At 37.4% G+C, this 18,922-nt stretch overlaps 1 protein-coding gene and 1 long non-coding RNA gene across 2 annotated transcripts in view; one reads left to right on the forward strand and one right to left on the reverse strand.

The window, feature by feature from the left end:
- The window catches only part of LOC146400856 (uncharacterized), a 22,251-nt gene extending 14,475 nt beyond the window's left edge, over nucleotides 1-7,776 (reverse strand). The window contains exon 1 of the long non-coding RNA XR_014812661.1: nucleotides 7,639-7,776. This is a non-coding gene — a long non-coding RNA (uncharacterized LOC146400856). The remainder of the gene's footprint in view (nucleotides 1-7,638) is intronic.
- ENAM (enamelin) lies at nucleotides 2,433-17,192 on the forward strand. Its single transcript, NM_214241.1, is given in 9 exon segments — nucleotides 2,433-2,653; nucleotides 3,408-3,482; nucleotides 5,362-5,430; nucleotides 5,553-5,597; nucleotides 6,548-6,589; nucleotides 8,137-8,403; nucleotides 9,411-9,473; nucleotides 10,850-10,900; nucleotides 14,118-17,192. Coding segments are annotated over 8 exon segments (3,429 nt in total). The 5' UTR covers nucleotides 2,433-2,653; nucleotides 3,408-3,431; the 3' UTR covers nucleotides 16,959-17,192.
- The last annotated feature ends 1,730 nt before the right edge of the window (nucleotides 17,193-18,922 follow it).

Here is an 18,922-nt window from a genome sequence, read left to right on the forward strand (position 1 = left end):
CTGCTAGGCACTTCACATATATTATTTAAATTACTTCTTAGAAGAAACTTATTACCCCCATTTTACTGAACAGGAAATTAAACAGTTGGATAATTTGTGGAAGGTTAAAAACTCAAGACTGGCAACTCCAAAGCTCAGCCTCTTTCCACCATATCTAGAGTAAGAAATCAAAAGATTTTTCTGCTCCCAGTGGCTTAAAGTCTAGGGCAATAAGAAGATCTTAAGAGGTTGGGGAGGCCACAAGACCCTTCAAGGATATAGGTTCTCCTTTGGGGGAAAAAAAAGTACATCTGCATACAAACACACAAATTCTTATATACAATATCATGGGTTTTCAGAGCCCAAATAATGAGCCCTGTTTTGTGGACAAAAGGGGGAACATAGAGGAAAGAAAGAGAGAGAAGTTCTAAAATTTTTAAAAGCAAAAAAAGGAGTTCCCCCAGTGGGTTAATGATGCGGCTTGTCCCCACTCTCCTCACTCTGCCCAGGGCAATGGTTTAAGGATCCTGCCTTGCTGCAGCTGTGGTGTACATAGGTCACAGCTCCAGCTCGAATTCGATCCCTGGCCCGGTGCAGCCAAATAAGGGAAAAAAAAAAAAAAAAAAAGCTAAACCATAAGCACATTCAAAAACAGTTGCAATTGTTTGGACAGAAAAAGAATTTATAAAACAAGTAAAGCTAATTGCAGTACAGAAGGAAAAGTCACAAAGGCCTCATTTCAAAATATTCTATGGAGTTAAGACTTCCTTAGTATTTTTAAAGAAAAAAGAGACTTGGTTGTTTTCTCAATCTGATCCACTACTTCTTAGTGTTCACCCATCCAATAGGTGGGCTGGTTATTTGGTGACCACTAACGAGCCTTATGGCAGAGGGAAAAAGGGTAGAGAAGCAATCAAATAAGGTTTAGTGGCAACTTCCGATTACTTATATAGCTAAGGCTGAAATCAAAACTCTAGCCTGTACGTGAAGAGCACAAGCAGAGACCAGGACATCCAGCACCACAGTTCCTCTTTCACCTTCATAAATATACCATCCCCAGGGGGTCCCACCACTTAAAAACCAATCTCAGCACACACACAGTACATTCAGTACTGTAATTCCTACTCAGTTTCTACAAAAGCAAACAAAGACAGTCATACAGTGGGAGCAGATATACCTTCACACACATACAGAAAGGACATTTAGAAAGTAAAGTCACCTATTCTAGTGCAATTCTATTCTTTGTGGCACTAAACTCAAGGAATTGAAGGACTTTAGCCTAAATAATGCAGTATTATTTGGCCCGAGAGGGAAGGATATGGCACCTCTCATACCTTGGAAGAACAGCACCTGGTGCAACCACTGGATGAACTGATGTACAGTCATGCCAAGTAGGAACAAACTTTCAGCATCAAATTCAAAATTTTTTAATATTTAAGTGCCAATAAGCAAACATCAGAATTCCTGCTATGGCACAACAAGATCAAGGGTGTCTCTGCAGCAGTGGGGATGCAGGTTCAATGCCCCGTCCCACACATCGGGTTAAGGATCTAGTGTTGCCGCACCTGTGACATAGGTTGCACTCTGGATCAGATTCGATCCCTAGCCAGGGAACTCCATATGCCTTGGAGCAGCCAAAAAAAAAACTAAGCAAACATCACTACTACAAATGATACCATAGAGAACTGGGGATTGCAAGTTCAGCAAAGATAGCAAAGCTTGCTCTTGTCAAAGAAAGTATAGTTGCCCTATTTGTTTATTTAGAAGTGAAATCTTTATTATGGAAAGTCATATTTCTAAAAACATCCATAACATAATTCCTTCAGTGATTTTCTCAACTCCTATTTTCACAAGGTTGTAATATAATAAATAGCTGAGAGTTCATTTGTCATTTTGCCTTTCTCTTCTACAAATCTGAATCCCTGGTGACTAAACTATATTTGACTTCAAAAAGAATACTATGTCCTGGTAACTTTATGCAATATGAATGCAATCAAGTCACTGGGTTGAATCTTGACATAACATTCCAGTTCATTTTAATTATATATTAAATATATACTAACTAAATATATTAAACTAATACATATATTGGCCTGTCTTTTGATGATGGTCAGTGATTTATGACAAAAGCATATGGTTGATATTCACCTTTGTTCCCTAAGCACCATTGCATAGACACAGTTTCTATACTTGAAAAAAACCCAAATCCGTCAAGGAAAGCATCTTCTAAATCTTACTGCTGTAAGCTCATTTTCCTGAGCTGTTATTACACATAATGAGAGACTTGATTTGACAGCTCCTATAATAACACATTACAAATTTTTCATTGGATGTGTTTTTTTACCTTAAACTCCTGTAATGGCAAAACCATTTTTCTCAAAGCTGATTGGCTGTGCAGGTCTACAACAGTGCTTAAATGTGACCCAAGAAAATTCCTGGCAAGGAGGAATCTTTTTATTTTAAGCCTTTTTGGTATAGAACATGAAATCTTCATGAAGAATTTTTGTTTCATCACTAAGAAATAAATGTGTCTAGCTCCTTGAGATCTCCCTGGCTTCAACAACTTGTAGTCATTTCCATTATAGACCATTAAGAAATATTTATTTCAAAGACAGGCTAGCAAAATTTAAGTAAAAGTTATTTTTTATATATTGGAGCTTCTAACTGGCATTGGGTGAGTATTAGAGATTATCAACATAAATAATATACTGCCAAATAATGAACTGAACTCAAAGATACTGGTTGACTTCCTGATTGCATTCTTTGATGGTGGCTGATAATTGTTTTTTGCAGACTAATCTTCTGATAAAACTTTAAACTTCTTGGTTTATTTGGTGTATGTATTTTTCTCAGACACTTTCTTCCAACCTACCTAGATCTCATTTAACACTGGGCTTTTGTACACATCCCCATCAAGCAGACAAGTTTTTTTGTTTTCTTTTGTTTTGCTTTGCTTTTTTAGGGCTTTTGCTTTGCTTTTTTTAGGGCACATGGAAGATCCCAGGCTAGGGGTCAAATCAGAGCTGCAGCTGCCAGCCACAGTCACAACCATAGCAACGCCAGATCTGAGCCATATCGTGACCTACATCACAGCGCATGGCAACACCATGTCCTTAACCTACTGAGTGAGGCCAGGGATCAAACCCGCATCCTTATGGATAATATTTGGGTTCGTTACTGCTGAGCCACAGTGGGAATTCCAAACAGACAAATTTTGTCAACACTGACCGTACTAAAAGTATCTCTAAATGCAGTGCTTAGGTCATTTTTCTCTCTGATTTAGCTTTCCCTCTACTCTTAAAGCAACAAAAAATTAAGCTTGATTTTGAGGACTCTTCAATAAAGGTAGAGTTGAAGCTTTATTCATTTATTTGTTTAGTTTCTACATTTGAGTTTCTTCTCATACAAAATCTACATTTTTCTTGAAGGCTTATGAAAATTTTGGTGAAAAAATGCTGCTTTCGTGCAGGCATGGAGCCTCTTCTCCTAAGCTAGATAACTTGGTGAGTATTTTCATTTATTTTTCCTAATACAAACAGGTCACATATCAAACCAAATATTGTCAGAAGTACACTTGAGAGGATAAAACACTATTTAAATAAATCAGAAGACACAAAGAGCATCCGAGTTCACCGATGGGCTAGTAGAACTAGGAACTTACATGGTCATTATATTTCATAGCAATTATTTTAAGTGTTATCTCCAATTAAAAAGAAAAACAGCGAAGCATAGACTTTCATCCAATTGTAAATTTTTTTAAATGGAAGGAATTTTAAAAATCATCCAACATAATATATTAATTTTATAAAAGAGAAAATGAGTGACATTTTATATTTGCAAAATAAAAGACCACTTCTTCCTACATGGGTGCATAACATTATCAAGACTCTCAATGAAAGCTACTATAAAGATTAGATGGATAACTAAGCAAGAGAGAAATTAACATACAACAATTCCCCCAAAATCTTGGGCCATAATCTGAGAAAGTAAATTTAGGAAAGCATTCACCAATATTCTCCTTATTAACTTCCTTGTGTTGTAGCCTATACTAAACACACTAGTTTCAATTATTTTTAGTTCTCTATAATGTTATGATTCTGAAAATCTTCAATTAGCAGGAAAGGCATTTACTTTAGAAGCATATTACTGTTTATTTTGTTTAATTACATTCTCTCAGTTTCTCTGATACATAAAAAGTAATTGATGACACCTACAGTTTAGAAAAATGATGAAATGTCTTTTAATTATATTGCTTCTATGGGAAGCAAGCAGAAGGGTGAACACTGGCTCAAATCACTACTAGATGCATTTCATGCTCAAAAAAAAAAAAAAGAAAAGAAAAAACAAAAGGAGTGAGCAAATACTGGTATCTATGTCTTCCTTGTGCTAGGAATTGTATCTGATATACCATAAAAAGTTTCTGATTAAAACTTTTATTTTTGTCTACTGTATATGCAAAGGGAACAGTTTTCTTAAGGAATTACCCACGTAAATGGTTTAGAATAAACCTTGTTCAAAGATCCAAATAGCAACTCTTAATTATACAAACCTTGCATAATTACCATACTAGAGGAGGATAAGTAAAATCCATGAAAGCCATCTCCAAACTTCATATATAAGTCTATAATTTCAATCTTTTCTCTGTGTTTAATCATTGTGTCTAACAAAGAGATAAAGCTATATTTTTGCCTATTTTTTTCTATTTCTCTTAACAGCCCTTGAGTAGAAGTGATTTGTAAAAAGATGAAATAGTAATAATGAAACAATAGTAGAGGAAAGAAGAAAAGCAATAGGATTGTAGAATATTCCAGTTTATATAACTAGCCTCTATATAATGGAAGGTAGTCTACAGCACCTTAGAAAATAGCTCAGAGTACTGATTTTTGGATTATGCCGTAACTGAAACTGAGATTATTCTGAACAGTAAATATAGTCAGACCCTACTATGCCTTTCTAAATTAGCCTAGCAACTAGAAATTCAAAATAACAATATTTGTATTTTTCAGATAAACACCTAATTTCTAATTTCCACATCCCAGTGCTATGAGCCATCTTTTCAAGCATCAATGTTTTCTCTCTCTCTCTCTCTCTCTCTCTCTCTCTCTCTCTCTCTCTCTCTCTGCCCCCTCTCTCTTACTTTTATCTTTCCTTTTAACTGACCCTTTTGGCAGCTTAGAACAGTACCAGGAAATAACCATCTAATAGTTTCTTAATGTAAAATAAACATGGCAGCAGAAGCCCCTATCACTGTGTATATCTGTACTCTCCTTGATAGGCAGGTAGGCTAGTGCCTAGATAAGCACCTAGTGCCTAGATAAGCACCAAGTGACCCCAGCATAATTACTTCACAATTCAAAAATAAAGTCCAGTTTTGTATTCTAGGTACCAAGTGGAAAAATGAAGATTCTCCTGGTCTTTCTAGGTCTGCTTTGCTATTCTGCTGCTATGCCAGTGAGTATTTAAAAATTTTTTGAGGACTTTTCATTATGTTCTATTTTTGCATATGGGGGACAATTATCGGGTTTATTTCAACTGATGTTCTGAATTTGCCACAAATATTCTCTCACTTTCAGATGCAAATGCCCCGAATGCCTGGATTTAGCAGTAAAAGTGAGGAGGTATGTATGTTCCTTCTCAGGAAAAACATTTTCCAGAGCCCTGTCCTGAGAATTCATTTTAAATGGAGAATATTGGAAAACTTTCTGATATATAAAACCTCTTACAAAAGAGGTAGAGAAACTCTAACTCTTAAACTCTCAAGTCAAGGCAAAGTAGTTACTTCCCCAGTGTCATCTCACCTATGTGCTTAATATTGCTTTTCAAGGTAAATGCGAATCTGTTGTTTTCTTCTTTGTTAAAGTTTTCAAACTGGCGAAGGTAGCCATTTTTACCAGAGCTTGTTAAAAGGTAGATACTTAAGTATATAAATATATTCTACATGACTCATGACCAGGATGATTAGCCAAAACCAAAACACATCAGAAAGGAGAATCATCTTTCATAGGATTATCACATTCTTAAAACCTGAAGGCCAAAAAAGTAAAGCAGAACATTCAAAAACTTCAAAGTAGATAAGAATTTTATTCTCTATTACTCCATATTGATTCTTTTCAAAATAAAATCTGACTTAAAAGTGCCATAGAAGTTTCTTTAATTGCATATTTATTTTATATTCATGCGTAACTAGTAAAAGACATTGTGACTGCTGTACCTAAAAATCATAAATTTAGCTTATTTCTTGTGATTTCATTGAATAAAAAATTTCACTTTGTGCAGCTCCCATCATGGTTCAGTGGTTAACAAATGTGACTAGCATCCATGAGGACATGGGTTCCATCCCTGGCCTCACTCAGTGGATTAAGGATCTAGTGTTACTGTGAGCTGTGGTATAGGTTGCAGACACGGCTCAGATCCTGCGTTGCTGTGGCTGTAGTGTAGGCCTGCAGTTGTAGCTCTGATTCAACCCCTAGCCTGGGAACCACCATATGTTGCAGGTGAGGCACTAGAAAGCAAAATTTAAAAAAAAAATTTCACCTTGTGCCACATTAATGGATTTCTTTGGTTACAGATGATGCGCTATGGTCACTTCAACTTTATGAACGCCCCACATGTAAGTTCCACTTTATATTATTTCTAATGATTTCTTGTTCATATACAGATAAATATATTATGAGGTTTGTCATAGCTAATAAAGACATGTTTTAATTAATCATTATAAGAGTTTCAAGGAAGAAAAATCATTTCACCCGTCCCCTTACACCAAATTTTCTTATTTTTTAATATTTTACTTTCTTGTAGATAAAAGCACTTATTAATTACATTGTTTATTTATATATGAGAGAAATTGGTTCTTAGAAAAGAATACACAACATGTATTTACAAATAATGAGAACAGAAAATAGCATCAGTAAATACAGGGGAGAGGGCAAAGTTTTTATTTGGATTATCTTGAAAGATAACCCTAAAATTATAAAATAAGTTTTTATCTAATTTTTAAAATTTAGGTTATACTATCCACTACATGATAACTCTTACAATTAATTAATAATGAATCAAGTATCAGTTGAATCTTTTGGCATAAACTCTTCTAAAAAAACTGTTTAATAAGTACAATAATACTATACATTACTTTTGACTTTTATGTCATGATCATGGGAACCATTTGGACAGTAGGGAGGTGAGGGAATCAAGGACTTCATCCATTTTTCCCTTAATATTCTTCATTCAAGTCATTCTCCTTTAAAGCCTGTCACCTAAAACCATCATCATTGTCAATTTTCTCTTCTTTAGCTACTGGTTGTCTCAACTCTTTTAAATTCTCATTCTCAGTTTTAGCAAATTTGCCAGTGATGTGAAATTTTCACCAACTTATTTGGCATGAAATCCTACATCTTAATGCAAGATTTGCAATTTTGCCTTCCATGTATGCACGTGGCATTTGCACAGTATTGTGTGTGCCATCCCTAGACAGTGACAGCCTGATTAAAGAAGCCCACAGATAGAGACTGGTGTTAAATCAGAGAGGGAATGTTTGGAAACAACTTTTGTAGAAAGTCAATTCGTACATTAGCATCTTCAGATTATAACTACTTTTGCTTCCCTGCCAACCATGTAATTGTGGAGACTTTCATAATCAAAATGGAATTAATGAGGGTTTACCTGTCATCAAGAAGCATAGGGCCCAAAATAAAGATGTTTAGACACATAGGTTTTATTCTTCTCTTTCTTTTTCTTTTTTTTAAACACTCTCACTTCATTTGTCTTCTTCTTGCTCTTTCGCCTCCTTGTCCATGCAGCCTGTAACAAGTCATAGGAATTTTGAACTTGATATCAACTCCTCTATAACCTGAATTGTACACTTCCTACATGAATTAGGGCTTCAGAGTTAGAAAATGATAAGCCAAATTCTTTAACTGAGATTTCTCACCTAATTCTGCCTTTTGCTTTGTTTGGTCGGTTTTCTGAAAGACTGAAATTCATTTCTGTAAGAAAACATGTAAAGAAATGCTAGCTAAAGATCTTGAAGTTTCTACTGTTAACTTAAGTTTTTTAGGCTTTTTAAGGTCCTGGGCTCAGTTTCAGATACTGACAGAAGAGAGTGGGGAGAGCTGGAATCTCACCCTCATGTAATCTTACTGTTACCTCTTTGCCTTGCAGATGGCACACCTGGGCACCTTGTATGGAAATGGTATGCAGCTCCCTCAGTTCTTCCCACAGTATCAGATGCCTATGTGGCCTCAGCCACCACCCAACAAGAAGCACCCACAGAAACCTTCAGCATCCAAACAGCAGAGCAAAACTGATCCAGCCCCAGAGAGCCAGAAACCCAACCAGCCTCAACCAAAAACCCCCACGCCAAAGCAGCCTTTAAACGAGCCGTCACCTACTCCAACTCAGCCTGAAGAGGAAACCCAGACACCTCAGGTGAGGCTTGGCCATAAAAATTCCACACCAGAGTCATAAATGGCCTCAGAGGGACTGGGAGGGCCATGCCACCCCCGAGACACACTTCCTCCAGTGTTCCCCAATACCAGTACTGCTGTGTGCAAAATAGAACCATTAGCTTTGACACTTTCTTCCAAGGTGATAGTGCCACCACCTATCCAAAACTGCCTGGTGAGTCTCTTCTAGCCTTTATTTGATGAAAAATTATCCAAATACTTTTGTCCTCAAGAAGCTCCTTTTAAAATACAGAGTAACAAGGTATAAACATGAACAACAGTAGAAGAGTCAGAGAACAGAGATTCAAGTCCTTTTATAGTCCTTATTAGTGGTATGACTTTGAGCAAGTCACTTGGCCTTTCTAGACTCCAAGTTCATCTCGAGTAAATGAAACGTTCTAAGTCCCTTCCAAGCTATGCTTTGATCATCTGAAATATTGCCCTGAAAGTTAACACTGCTTCCAGAATTTTAGGATGGCGTTAAGTCTAGTCCTGACTTAAGGCAAGAGGATATACAAATGGTTTTTCAAGATCTCATCCAAAGTGGAGCTTCTAAAATATTGTCTTGAGTCAGTTAGTTTTCATTATCATATCTATTACAGATGTAGAGAATACAAATTGAATAAAAAGACACCCCTGGATTTGAATGCTGGCTTTAATCATTTAACAGCTATGAGACTTTGGGCAAGTGACTCAGTTTCTCTTCAGAACCTTAGGTGAAATGGGAATAATCACAGAACATATCTTTTATGGTTATGTGACTATTAAATGAGCTTACCAATATAAAATTCTCAGCACATTACCTAGAACACATGTGCTCAATAATACTAATTGTTATTATCATTAGCTCTACCATTTAAACAATTCACAGTTTAATGCAAAGAAAGATGTAGATGACCAAATTCTAAATAATTGTCTTTAATATGTTTTTTTCATTTTTCGTTTAATCTTATCATTTCCACATCATTCTGATTCTTTTGTTCTCTCTAGGCATTTCCACCATTCGGCAATGGGCTATTTCCCTATCAACAGCCACTGTGGCATGTTCCACATGTGAGTTTTTTTCCTTAAATTAAAAGTTTAGAAATAGTATTTGCATGATATATCTCCAGCTAATTTGAATTCATATATTCTAAATGGAACGTCATATGCCAATCAGTAGAGAATACGAAACAAAATCACATCAGTAATCACGTAGGAAAAGAAAGAATTTTTTAAATGGATTTTTCACTCAGACACATTGGTGCCATACACACAGCCTAAATCATTCAATACTACTAATAACTTCAATAATGAATTAATTTCAAAGGGTTGTGCTCCTCCATTACTGTTCCTCACCCAAGAAATTAGAAAGCACAAAGATTATCCTCACTTAATATAGTGGGGAAATTAGGACAAAATGGAGTTTAAAAATTGTAAGATGAGCTATGATTAGACTAAGATCTTTCCATCATATACTATTATTTCTAGCCACAGATATTTTATTATACAGCATCTCACAAAATAATAAAAAATTATTTATAAGAATCTTTTAAAGTTTAAAATCATTAAAATAAAACATAATATTGAAATTGCATGACAGGTATTTAAATATGAATCGCAAAATAAACTACATGAACTAAAGAAATATTAAAGCCATTTGCAGTTACACTAATGAAAACAACAATAAATATTTCATGACTCCTCTTTCAGCTATAACACTGGTTTTTCTTGTCTACAACTCTGTAATCAAGAAGGCTTCTTATCACCAAAGAACAATTCATTTCAAGGAGTAAAAATTCCTTACATTTTTTTCCTTAAAAGAGTGACATCCTTTTTACTGAATATACTGAACTAAGAAAACTAAGGCAGTATACCAAGTAAAGATTTTAAAAGCGTATGAATATGATTCTCTTGCTGAAAGAGCTATTAATCTCATCTACATAGAACTTCTTCAAAGTCTATGGTAGCTGAACTGCTTTTTTAAACCATCCCCTGAGCAGAAACTTTAGTAATAAGCCAGGAAGGCTTGTCAGTTTGTTACCTGAAGTGTGAACAAAACATTCTAAAAATAACTTCATCATTTTTAATATGCATTATTAAATATTCTAATATGGATATTTGGATCCTAATAGCACTCAAATATCTGTGGGTGTGTTTGTGTATTGGTGATGGGGTGGGATGATTGCTAGGAGATGCAGGCACACATGGTATTTTGAGTAAGATAACCCAGGATCCAGCGGAAGCTTTTGTATTTACCAGAATTCAATGGTGGTTATGACATAATTATTAATAGCTAGACTGTAAGAGCTAATGACTCAGAAGCTAAAAGCCGGCAACAGTGCTAACACGAACTTGACCTATTTTTTAAAACATCTTGAGTTTTACAAACAAATGGCAACGGAGAAGTGATTTTTTTCTCTGTGTTTGTTGTGTTTTTCACCTTTCAGAGGATACCACCAGGCTATGGACGTCCACCAACCAGCAATGAAGAAGGCGGGGTAAGTGCTAGAAAAGCTACATTCCTCATAAGGAATTAAAATCCGAAAGTCTCTGCTTATTAATAAGAAAGTTAAAATGTTACACATGAACCTATAGTTGAAGCATCCATGCTTTTAAAAAGAAATGAAATAAACCAAGTCAATAACCCCCCAAAAATAAATATGTCATTTCTCCTCTACATGCACTGAAATACTCACCCCACAGGTTAACCAAATAACATTTGCTCAAGGGTGGTACTGGACTCTAAACAGTGGTGAAACAACTAATAAATAGGAATGAAGTAAAGTTATCTTAGAATGTTATTCCCAGAAGAGAATTAAGTAATCATCTAATGTTGTCATTATACAAATAAATTGAAGCCCGGAGAAGATAAGGTACTATTCAGTTTTATCTCCTGCGTTAGTGGATAAATTGGATCCAGAGCCAAAGTCTTCTAATGTTCTTTCCGATGGTTTTTTACTCACCACGCTAAGGACCAAATGCAGGTATATACTGTTTAAATATTCCAGCGCTTTATCTCAAATGGTCACTGTAGTGACTGTGGCGTAGCACCCCATCCCTGCAGTGTACTTCCTCTTTTTCCAAAAAATGTGTCTTCAGTGAAATGTGGAAACCTGACAGCTCTCAGGGGCAGGGGCTGAGAGCTCAGTAGTTAAAATAATGACACTGAAAATGCGTATGTCAATAATGGCATGAGGTGCTTTCAGATATATCATCGTGAAATAACCCCAAATAAAAGTGATTCAGGTAAGTGTATGCAACCTAGAAATGGACATTTTACATTTTTACAAACATTTCATGAGAGAGTGAAGTGGGATGACCCAGGCAGTTAGCACAGGCACTAAGAGAAAGAAATTGGGCACATTGTCTGATTTCCTGCCTGTGGTCCAAGACATAGCCTCACCCATCTATCTCTTCATCTCTACCCACAAATAGGGATAAAAAAACTTTTTCTCTAGATTGTATTTATTGTTTTCAAAGAAAAATTAAATGACCTAAATGCCACACAAATCCCTAAAAAATATATGGACAGAGCTCGTGATATTACATCATTCATTAAACAAGCATTTATTAATCACGTCCCTAGTGCTAGGCAAAGATGAGAAGAATGTTTTCACTCAAAAACATCACATGGGAGTGTCAAGTGGGAGAATCACTGAAAAACAGGCAACCAAAATTCAGTGGGATAACTGTTAAAGCAGAAGTCTAGACTGCCATGGACACCTGGGAGTAGAGTCAAATTCTGCCCAAGGAAGCCAGGAGAGAGAAGGGGGCATTCAAGCTGAGTCCTGAAGATGAATCCAGTTCTCCAGGAGCGATGAATGCGCAGGTGAAGAGAAAGTGCAGTCTGAAGAAGCCATGTGCAAAGGCACTGAAACATAGGGTATTCAGAGAACTAGTAGTAGTTGTGATTTTTAAATTATTATTTATTATAGTAAGAACACAACCTGAGATCTACCCTTTCAGCAAATATTGAAGAGTGCAGTGCAGTGTTGTTGCCTATAGGTACTATGTTCTACCGCAGACCTCTAGAGCTTATTCATCCTGCTTAACTGAAAAGGCAAGCCAAGCCCGTTGATTAGCAATTCTCCATTTCCCCTTCCCCTCAGTCCCTGGCAATCACCATTCTACTCTTTGATTTTATGGATTTGACTGGTTTAGATACTTCCTATAATGGAATCATGCCATATTTATGTTTCTGTGACTGGCCTGTTTCACTTAGCATAATATCCTCAAGGCTCATCAAGTTGGTATATGCTGAAGAGTTTCCTTCTTTTTTAAGGCCATTGTGTTTAGCACTGCACGTACCTGTGATTACAACTGCATAAAGTACAAGGGGGAGGAAATGAGGCTGGATATATTCTTTATGGACCAGATGATTGCTTAAAATAATAATTATCATAATATTATATAATGTATAACACATCAGGCACTGAGCTTTATATATGTTAACTCATTTGACTATCATGATAATATATAAGGTAGACTTAATTAATATCTCCATTTTACAAAAGAATAAACTGAGATTAGTCCAGAGTCATTCCCTCAGGACTACTGGAACGGGGATTTTTTTTTTTTATAATTTTTTTTATTTTCCCACTGTACAGCAAGGGGGTCAGGTTATCCTTACATGTATACATTACAATTACATTTTTTCCCCCACCCTTTCTTCCGTTGCAACATGAGTATCTAGACAAAGTTCTGGAACGGGGATTTTAACCCCTATTTGTCTAAACCTCCACTCTTTAGCACCATGCTTTGTATGTTATGCTATGGGTTTAGAGTATATCCTGTAAGATAAGAGAAACTTTAATTACTATTTAAGTAGGAAAGGGACAGAACTTTCCCGCACATACCCCCAACCTCCACCACTCTGATGGAATCAATAGGCAAGATTAGAGGAAAGTAAAATCATATCCAGAGCAACCAGTAAGAAAACTGTTGCAATAGTTCAGGGGTACTAGGGATAAGGGAGGAGGGGACAAGGATGTAAGTTTAGATTTTATGTGATTTGGTCATTAACTGCCTGAAAAAAATAAAGGGGAGAGTGGAAACTTGGGAAGCTGGGTAGATAGTGGTGGAATGCTGTTAGATACAGAATACTGGAGAATGAGGGTTTGGGGAAAATGAGTCAGTCTGGATATGTTCAACTGGAGGTATTCATGAGATCTTCAGTGTAGAGGTCTGTCTCAGCCTCAGCAGAAAGTGTCATGAGCCAGAGTTATAGCTCTAGAAGTCATTGGCCTGTTTCCATATTGAAAGAATTGGCCTGCAATAGATTGCTTAATGTGGGTGTGTAAAATGAGAACAGAGGAATACAGTGAATAGCGTATTAAATCCTAAAAAAAATTTTTTTTAATAAAAAAAAAACGTAAAAAAATTGTTTAAAAACTCAGATTTAGAATCCAGACCTAGGAAGAGAAAACTGAGAAGTAATGGTTAGAAAGTTAGAGTACCAGGTAAGAGAAGGAGAGGGGTCATGGAAACCAAGGAAGAATCAAATTTCAAGAAAGAAAGCATAGCCAATGGTGTTCAAAAGAAGTGCGTAGCAAGAAAATAAAAAAAATTAAAAAAAAACTAAAAAAAGAAAGAAAAAAATAAGAAAATTTTTAAAAATTAAAAAAAAAAAAAATTTACTACCACTTTAAAAAATTGCAAGCAGCACCATGGTAAGAAACAGGGAGTAATTATCAATGTCCATCTTCTCCCCTATAGAATCCTTACTTTGGATTTTTTGGATATCATGGATTTGGGGGCCGTCCTCCTTATTACTCAGAGGAGATGTTTGAACAAGATTTTGAAAAACCAAAAGAAAAAGATCCTCCCAAAACAGAGACTCCAGCCACTGAACCTTCAGTTAATACAACAGTTCCTGAGACAAATTCTACCCAGCCAAACGCACCCAATCCCCGGGGAAATGACACCAGCCCAACAGGAACCAGTGGCCAGGGGCCTAACCCTAGAAGCAACCCTACAGGTCAAAACGGCCCTGCAGTTAATGTTTCAGGCCAGGGAGTTCCAAGAAGTCAAAGCCCATGGGGACCAAGGCAGACAATTATTCATGAAAATTATCCAAATCCTAACATCCGAGGTTTTCCTGCAAGAAGACAATGGCGTCCTCCTGGTCCTGCTATGGGGCACAGGCGTAATGGGCCTTTTTACCGAAATCAACAAATTCAAAGGGGTCCTCGGTGGAACTCTTTTACTTTGGAAGGCAAACAAGCAGTTCGTCCAGGATATCCAACATATCGCAGAGTTTATGGTTCTACTGCAAGAAGTAATCCCCCCAATTATGCAGGAAATTCAGCGAATCTCAGAAGAAAGCCTGAGGGGCCAAATAAGAACCCTATGGTAACCAATGTTGCTCCTCCAGGTCCCAAACATGGTACTGTTGACCAAAATGAAAACATCCAAAATCCAAGAGAGAAGCAAGTAAGTCAAAAAGAAAGAACAGTCGTTCCCACAAGGGATCCAAGTGGCCCCTGGAGAAACTCTCAAGACTATGGGATTAATAAATCAAACTATAAACTGCCTCAGCCGGAGGATAACATGCTAGTCCCAAATTTTAATTCTATTGATCAACGTGAAAACTCTTATTACCCAAGAGGGGAGTCCAAAAGAGCCCCAAATTCTGATGGACAAACCCAAACCCAGATTATTCCCAAAGGGATTGTTTTAGAGCCAAGAAGAATCCCATATGAATCAGAAACTAATCAGCCAGAATTAAAGCACAGTGCCTATCAGCCTGTGTACACTGAGGGAATCCCTTCCCCTGCAAAGGAACATTTTCCTGCTGGAAGAAATACTTGGAATCAACAAGAAATCTCTCCACCTTTTAAAGAAGATCCTGGGAGGCAGGAAGAACACTTACCTCATCTTTCTCATGGCTCTAGAGTACATGTTTACTACCCTGACTATAATCCCTATGATCCTAGGGAAAATTCACCATACCTTAGAAGCAATACATGGTATGAAAGAGATGATTCTCCCAATACCATGGGGCAACCTGAAAATCCACACTACCCCATGAATACTCCAGACCCAAAAGAGACAATCCCGTATAATGAAGAAGACCCAATTGATCCAACTGGAGATGAACATTTCCCAGGACAAAGTAGATGGGATATGGAGGAGTTGAGCTTTAAAGAAGACCCAACAGTCAGGCACTACGAAGGTGAACAATATACCTCAAATCAGCCAAAAGAATACCTTCCCTATTCCTTAGATAATCCATCAAAACCCAGAGAGGATTTTCTTTATGGTGAATTTTACCCCTGGAACCCAGAGGAGAACTTCCCATCATATAATACAGCTCCCACTGTATCATCACCTGTGGAGAGCAGGGGCTATTATGCCAACAATGCTGTTGGACAAGAAGAAAGCACTATGTTTCCTTCTTGGAGCTCCTGGGATCCCAGGATTCAAGCCCAAGGGCAGAAAGAAGGGAGACCATATTTAAACAGAAATTTCTGGGATCAGTCAACAAATTTATACAAGACCCCTACTAGTTCACCACACCAGAAAGAGAACCAGCCTTATTCCAATAACTCCCCAGCTGGTCTTCAGAAAAATCCAACATGGCATGAAGGTGAGAATTTGAATTATGGTATGCAAATCACTAGGTTAAATTCACCAGAGAGAGATCATTTGGCTTTCCCAGATTTAATTCCTCCAGATTACCCAGGAGGTCAAAAAGAATCACATGTCTTTCACCTAAGCCAGAGGGGCCCTTGCTGTGCTGGTGGCTCCATGTGGCCCAAGAACAATCCACTTGCTCTACAAGACTATACTCAATCCTTTGGTCTTGCACCAGGGGAGAACCCAGACACCAGCACTGGGTATGCAGAAGATAGTCATATTAAGTATGCAAGACAGACTGTCTCCCCGACAAGCATTGTACCTGGCCAAAGAAACAGCTCAGAAAAAATACTGCCTGGAGAAAGTCAAAACCCAAGTCCTTTCAAGGATGATGTGTCCACTCTGAGGAGAAGCACACCATGCTCTGTAAAGAGTCAGTTGAGTCAAAGGGGAATTATGCCCTTGCCTGAAGCCAATTCCCTTCAATCAAAGAATACACCTTGCCTCACAAGTGATCTTGGGGGAGATGGAAACAATGTTTTGGAACAAATATTTGAAGGCAACCAGCTCAATGAAAGAACTGTTGACCTTACTCCTGAGCAGCTTGTTTTTGGTACACCTGACGAAGAGCCCAGGCCAGAAGGAATCCCAAATGAAATGCAAGGCAATGAGAGTGAAAGGCAGCAACAAAGACAATCTAGCATCCTACAGTTACCATGTTTTGGCTCCAAATTAGCAAATTATCACACCTCTAGCATTGGAACCCCATCTAGCCTTGGAAGGCAAGACTCATTTGATGGGGATCCAATTATGCCTACTGAAACTCCTAACTCTTTGGCAGGGCTAGCTACTGGGGCACAGTTTCAGAATATAAATGTAGACCCACTTAATGAAGATGAACACACTCCATTTGATTCTCTTCAAATAGGGACCAATCCACAGGACCAGGTGCAAGATTGCTTATTACTTCAGGCCTAGGGATTATCTCAACCAAACATTCTTTGGGGAAGGAAAAATATCTGCTATTCTACAGTGGTTTCCAGATATTTTCCCGTGTAAAACTCAATTAAGTATCTCACGCTCTTGGTGATGCTTAAGTTTTTTGCCATTCCGGCAATAGTAGGTTGGGCCTCTGGGGTTTGCTAGATCCTGTACTGTTACTAATTAACACAGACCTAAAATGAATGAATAAATAAATATTTTTAAAAAGCAGGAAGGCTATATAACCACCACTGCCTAAAAACTTGGAAACCACTTACATGGATTAGTTTACCTTTCCTTGCTGATTCTTCCTTTTAATCTCAAAGTTCCAAACCTGCAAAATTGTCTTGTTTAACAAGACAGAAAGGCAGATGGATTTTCCATTTTATGTATGGAGATCTAGTATAATCCTCATGCATTGTACTTTTTTGTTCTTGTTGGTCCTTGTCTTTTCTTTTTTCCCAGTTAATATTTTCTTTTCAACTTTTTTCTTCCACTATCTTTTTTTCCTTATCATATCCTTTTTTACTTTTATTCTTTTCTTTTTACAGCCACCACCTGTAGCATATGGAAGTTCCCGGGTTAGGGGTCAAATTGGGCTACAGCTGCAGGCCTATGCCACAACCACAGCAATGCTGGGATCTGAGCCACACCCGTGATCTACACCTCAGCTTGCAGCAAAACTGGACACTTAGCCCAGTGAGCAAGGCCAGGGGTCGAACCCACATCCTCACAATATGTCGGGTTCTTAACCCGCTGAGCCACAACGGGAACGCCTCATTTCCTTTTTTAATCTTCCTTCTTCTCTTTCTTTCTCAGCCATCCATGTTTAGTTTTCTATTTTTTCCTTCCCCATCTGTTATTTCTTATATAGTAAGCTATCTTTAACCATCACTAGTCTTACATCTACCTTCTCCATTACGTCTTTTTCTCTTCTCACCTTTCCATTCTTTCTCCCAATGTATCTCCCACTTTCCTTCTCTGTAATCCCTTTCTTCTCTGACTCCTTTCTTCCCATCCATGTATCTTTTTCCCTGCTACGTCATTAGCATATCCTAACATGGCACATCTCTCTCTCTTTGTGTCTACCCTAAATCCTGTCTTAATTTTTTCCTTGGCCCAGCCAACCATCAATGTAGAATATTATTTCAAAAATAATAGATACTACTACCTACTTTTATTTTTAATTTTCTTATGATCTTTACCAGGTAGACACAGCTCAGCCAGGGGAACACATTTAAGAAGAATGGGGAAAGAGGGGCTGGTTACCCAGAACTAGGAGCCTAGTGATGAAGCTTAGGAAGGTGGGGAGGGAAGGACTCCCTGTCTGTGACTGAGCATCCAGATAAAGAGTAAGACCTGCCAATCCCCAACATCAACTCATAATCCGTAGGACCTAGAGAATACAGTTGGGTAAATACAAAACTAAACAAGTAAGAGAAGCACTCCATGGTTAATTTTCTTCAGCAGTACCATATAAACGATCCTACCATTATGTGCTACTAACATAAGGACTTATTCTTCATGTCCTGGTGAAATTATTCACAGGCACACTTTCTTTATATCTTGATTAAACTGTGTAAATTATTTTGTAAAGTAGATATTTCTATATTGCCTTGCTTAGAATACATCGAGGTGTTTTGTTTTGTTTCTATTAATGGTGCCTTGGCCTATTCTCTGTATATTCCTTCTTGGACAGGAAGAATTCTCAGAATTATCTAGAAAGTTACCTTCTAGTTTGGGAGTTTCTTAGAAAATTTCCTAGGACAGATTTTGTAAGAAGCTCTCCGACATTTGGGAAAGTACAATGTTGAAAACTTCCTAAGGAAAGGAACTTTGAGTCTTCTCAAGTTCCCTGCAGAGTGTCTTGCACATAGTAGATAGCCAATAAATATTTATTCATTGACTGATTTTAAAGCAGTCCTTAAAGCTCCCATGGAAATACCAGTGTGCTTGTCCTG

The sequence above is a fragment of the Sus scrofa genome, chromosome 8, assembly GCF_054392235.1.
Source record: "Sus scrofa isolate SSC_HxYL_T2T_F1_AM1 chromosome 8, Sscrofa_HxYL_maternal_Yorkshire_Landrace_v2.0, whole genome shotgun sequence".
NCBI lineage: Eukaryota > Metazoa > Chordata > Mammalia > Artiodactyla > Suidae > Sus > Sus scrofa.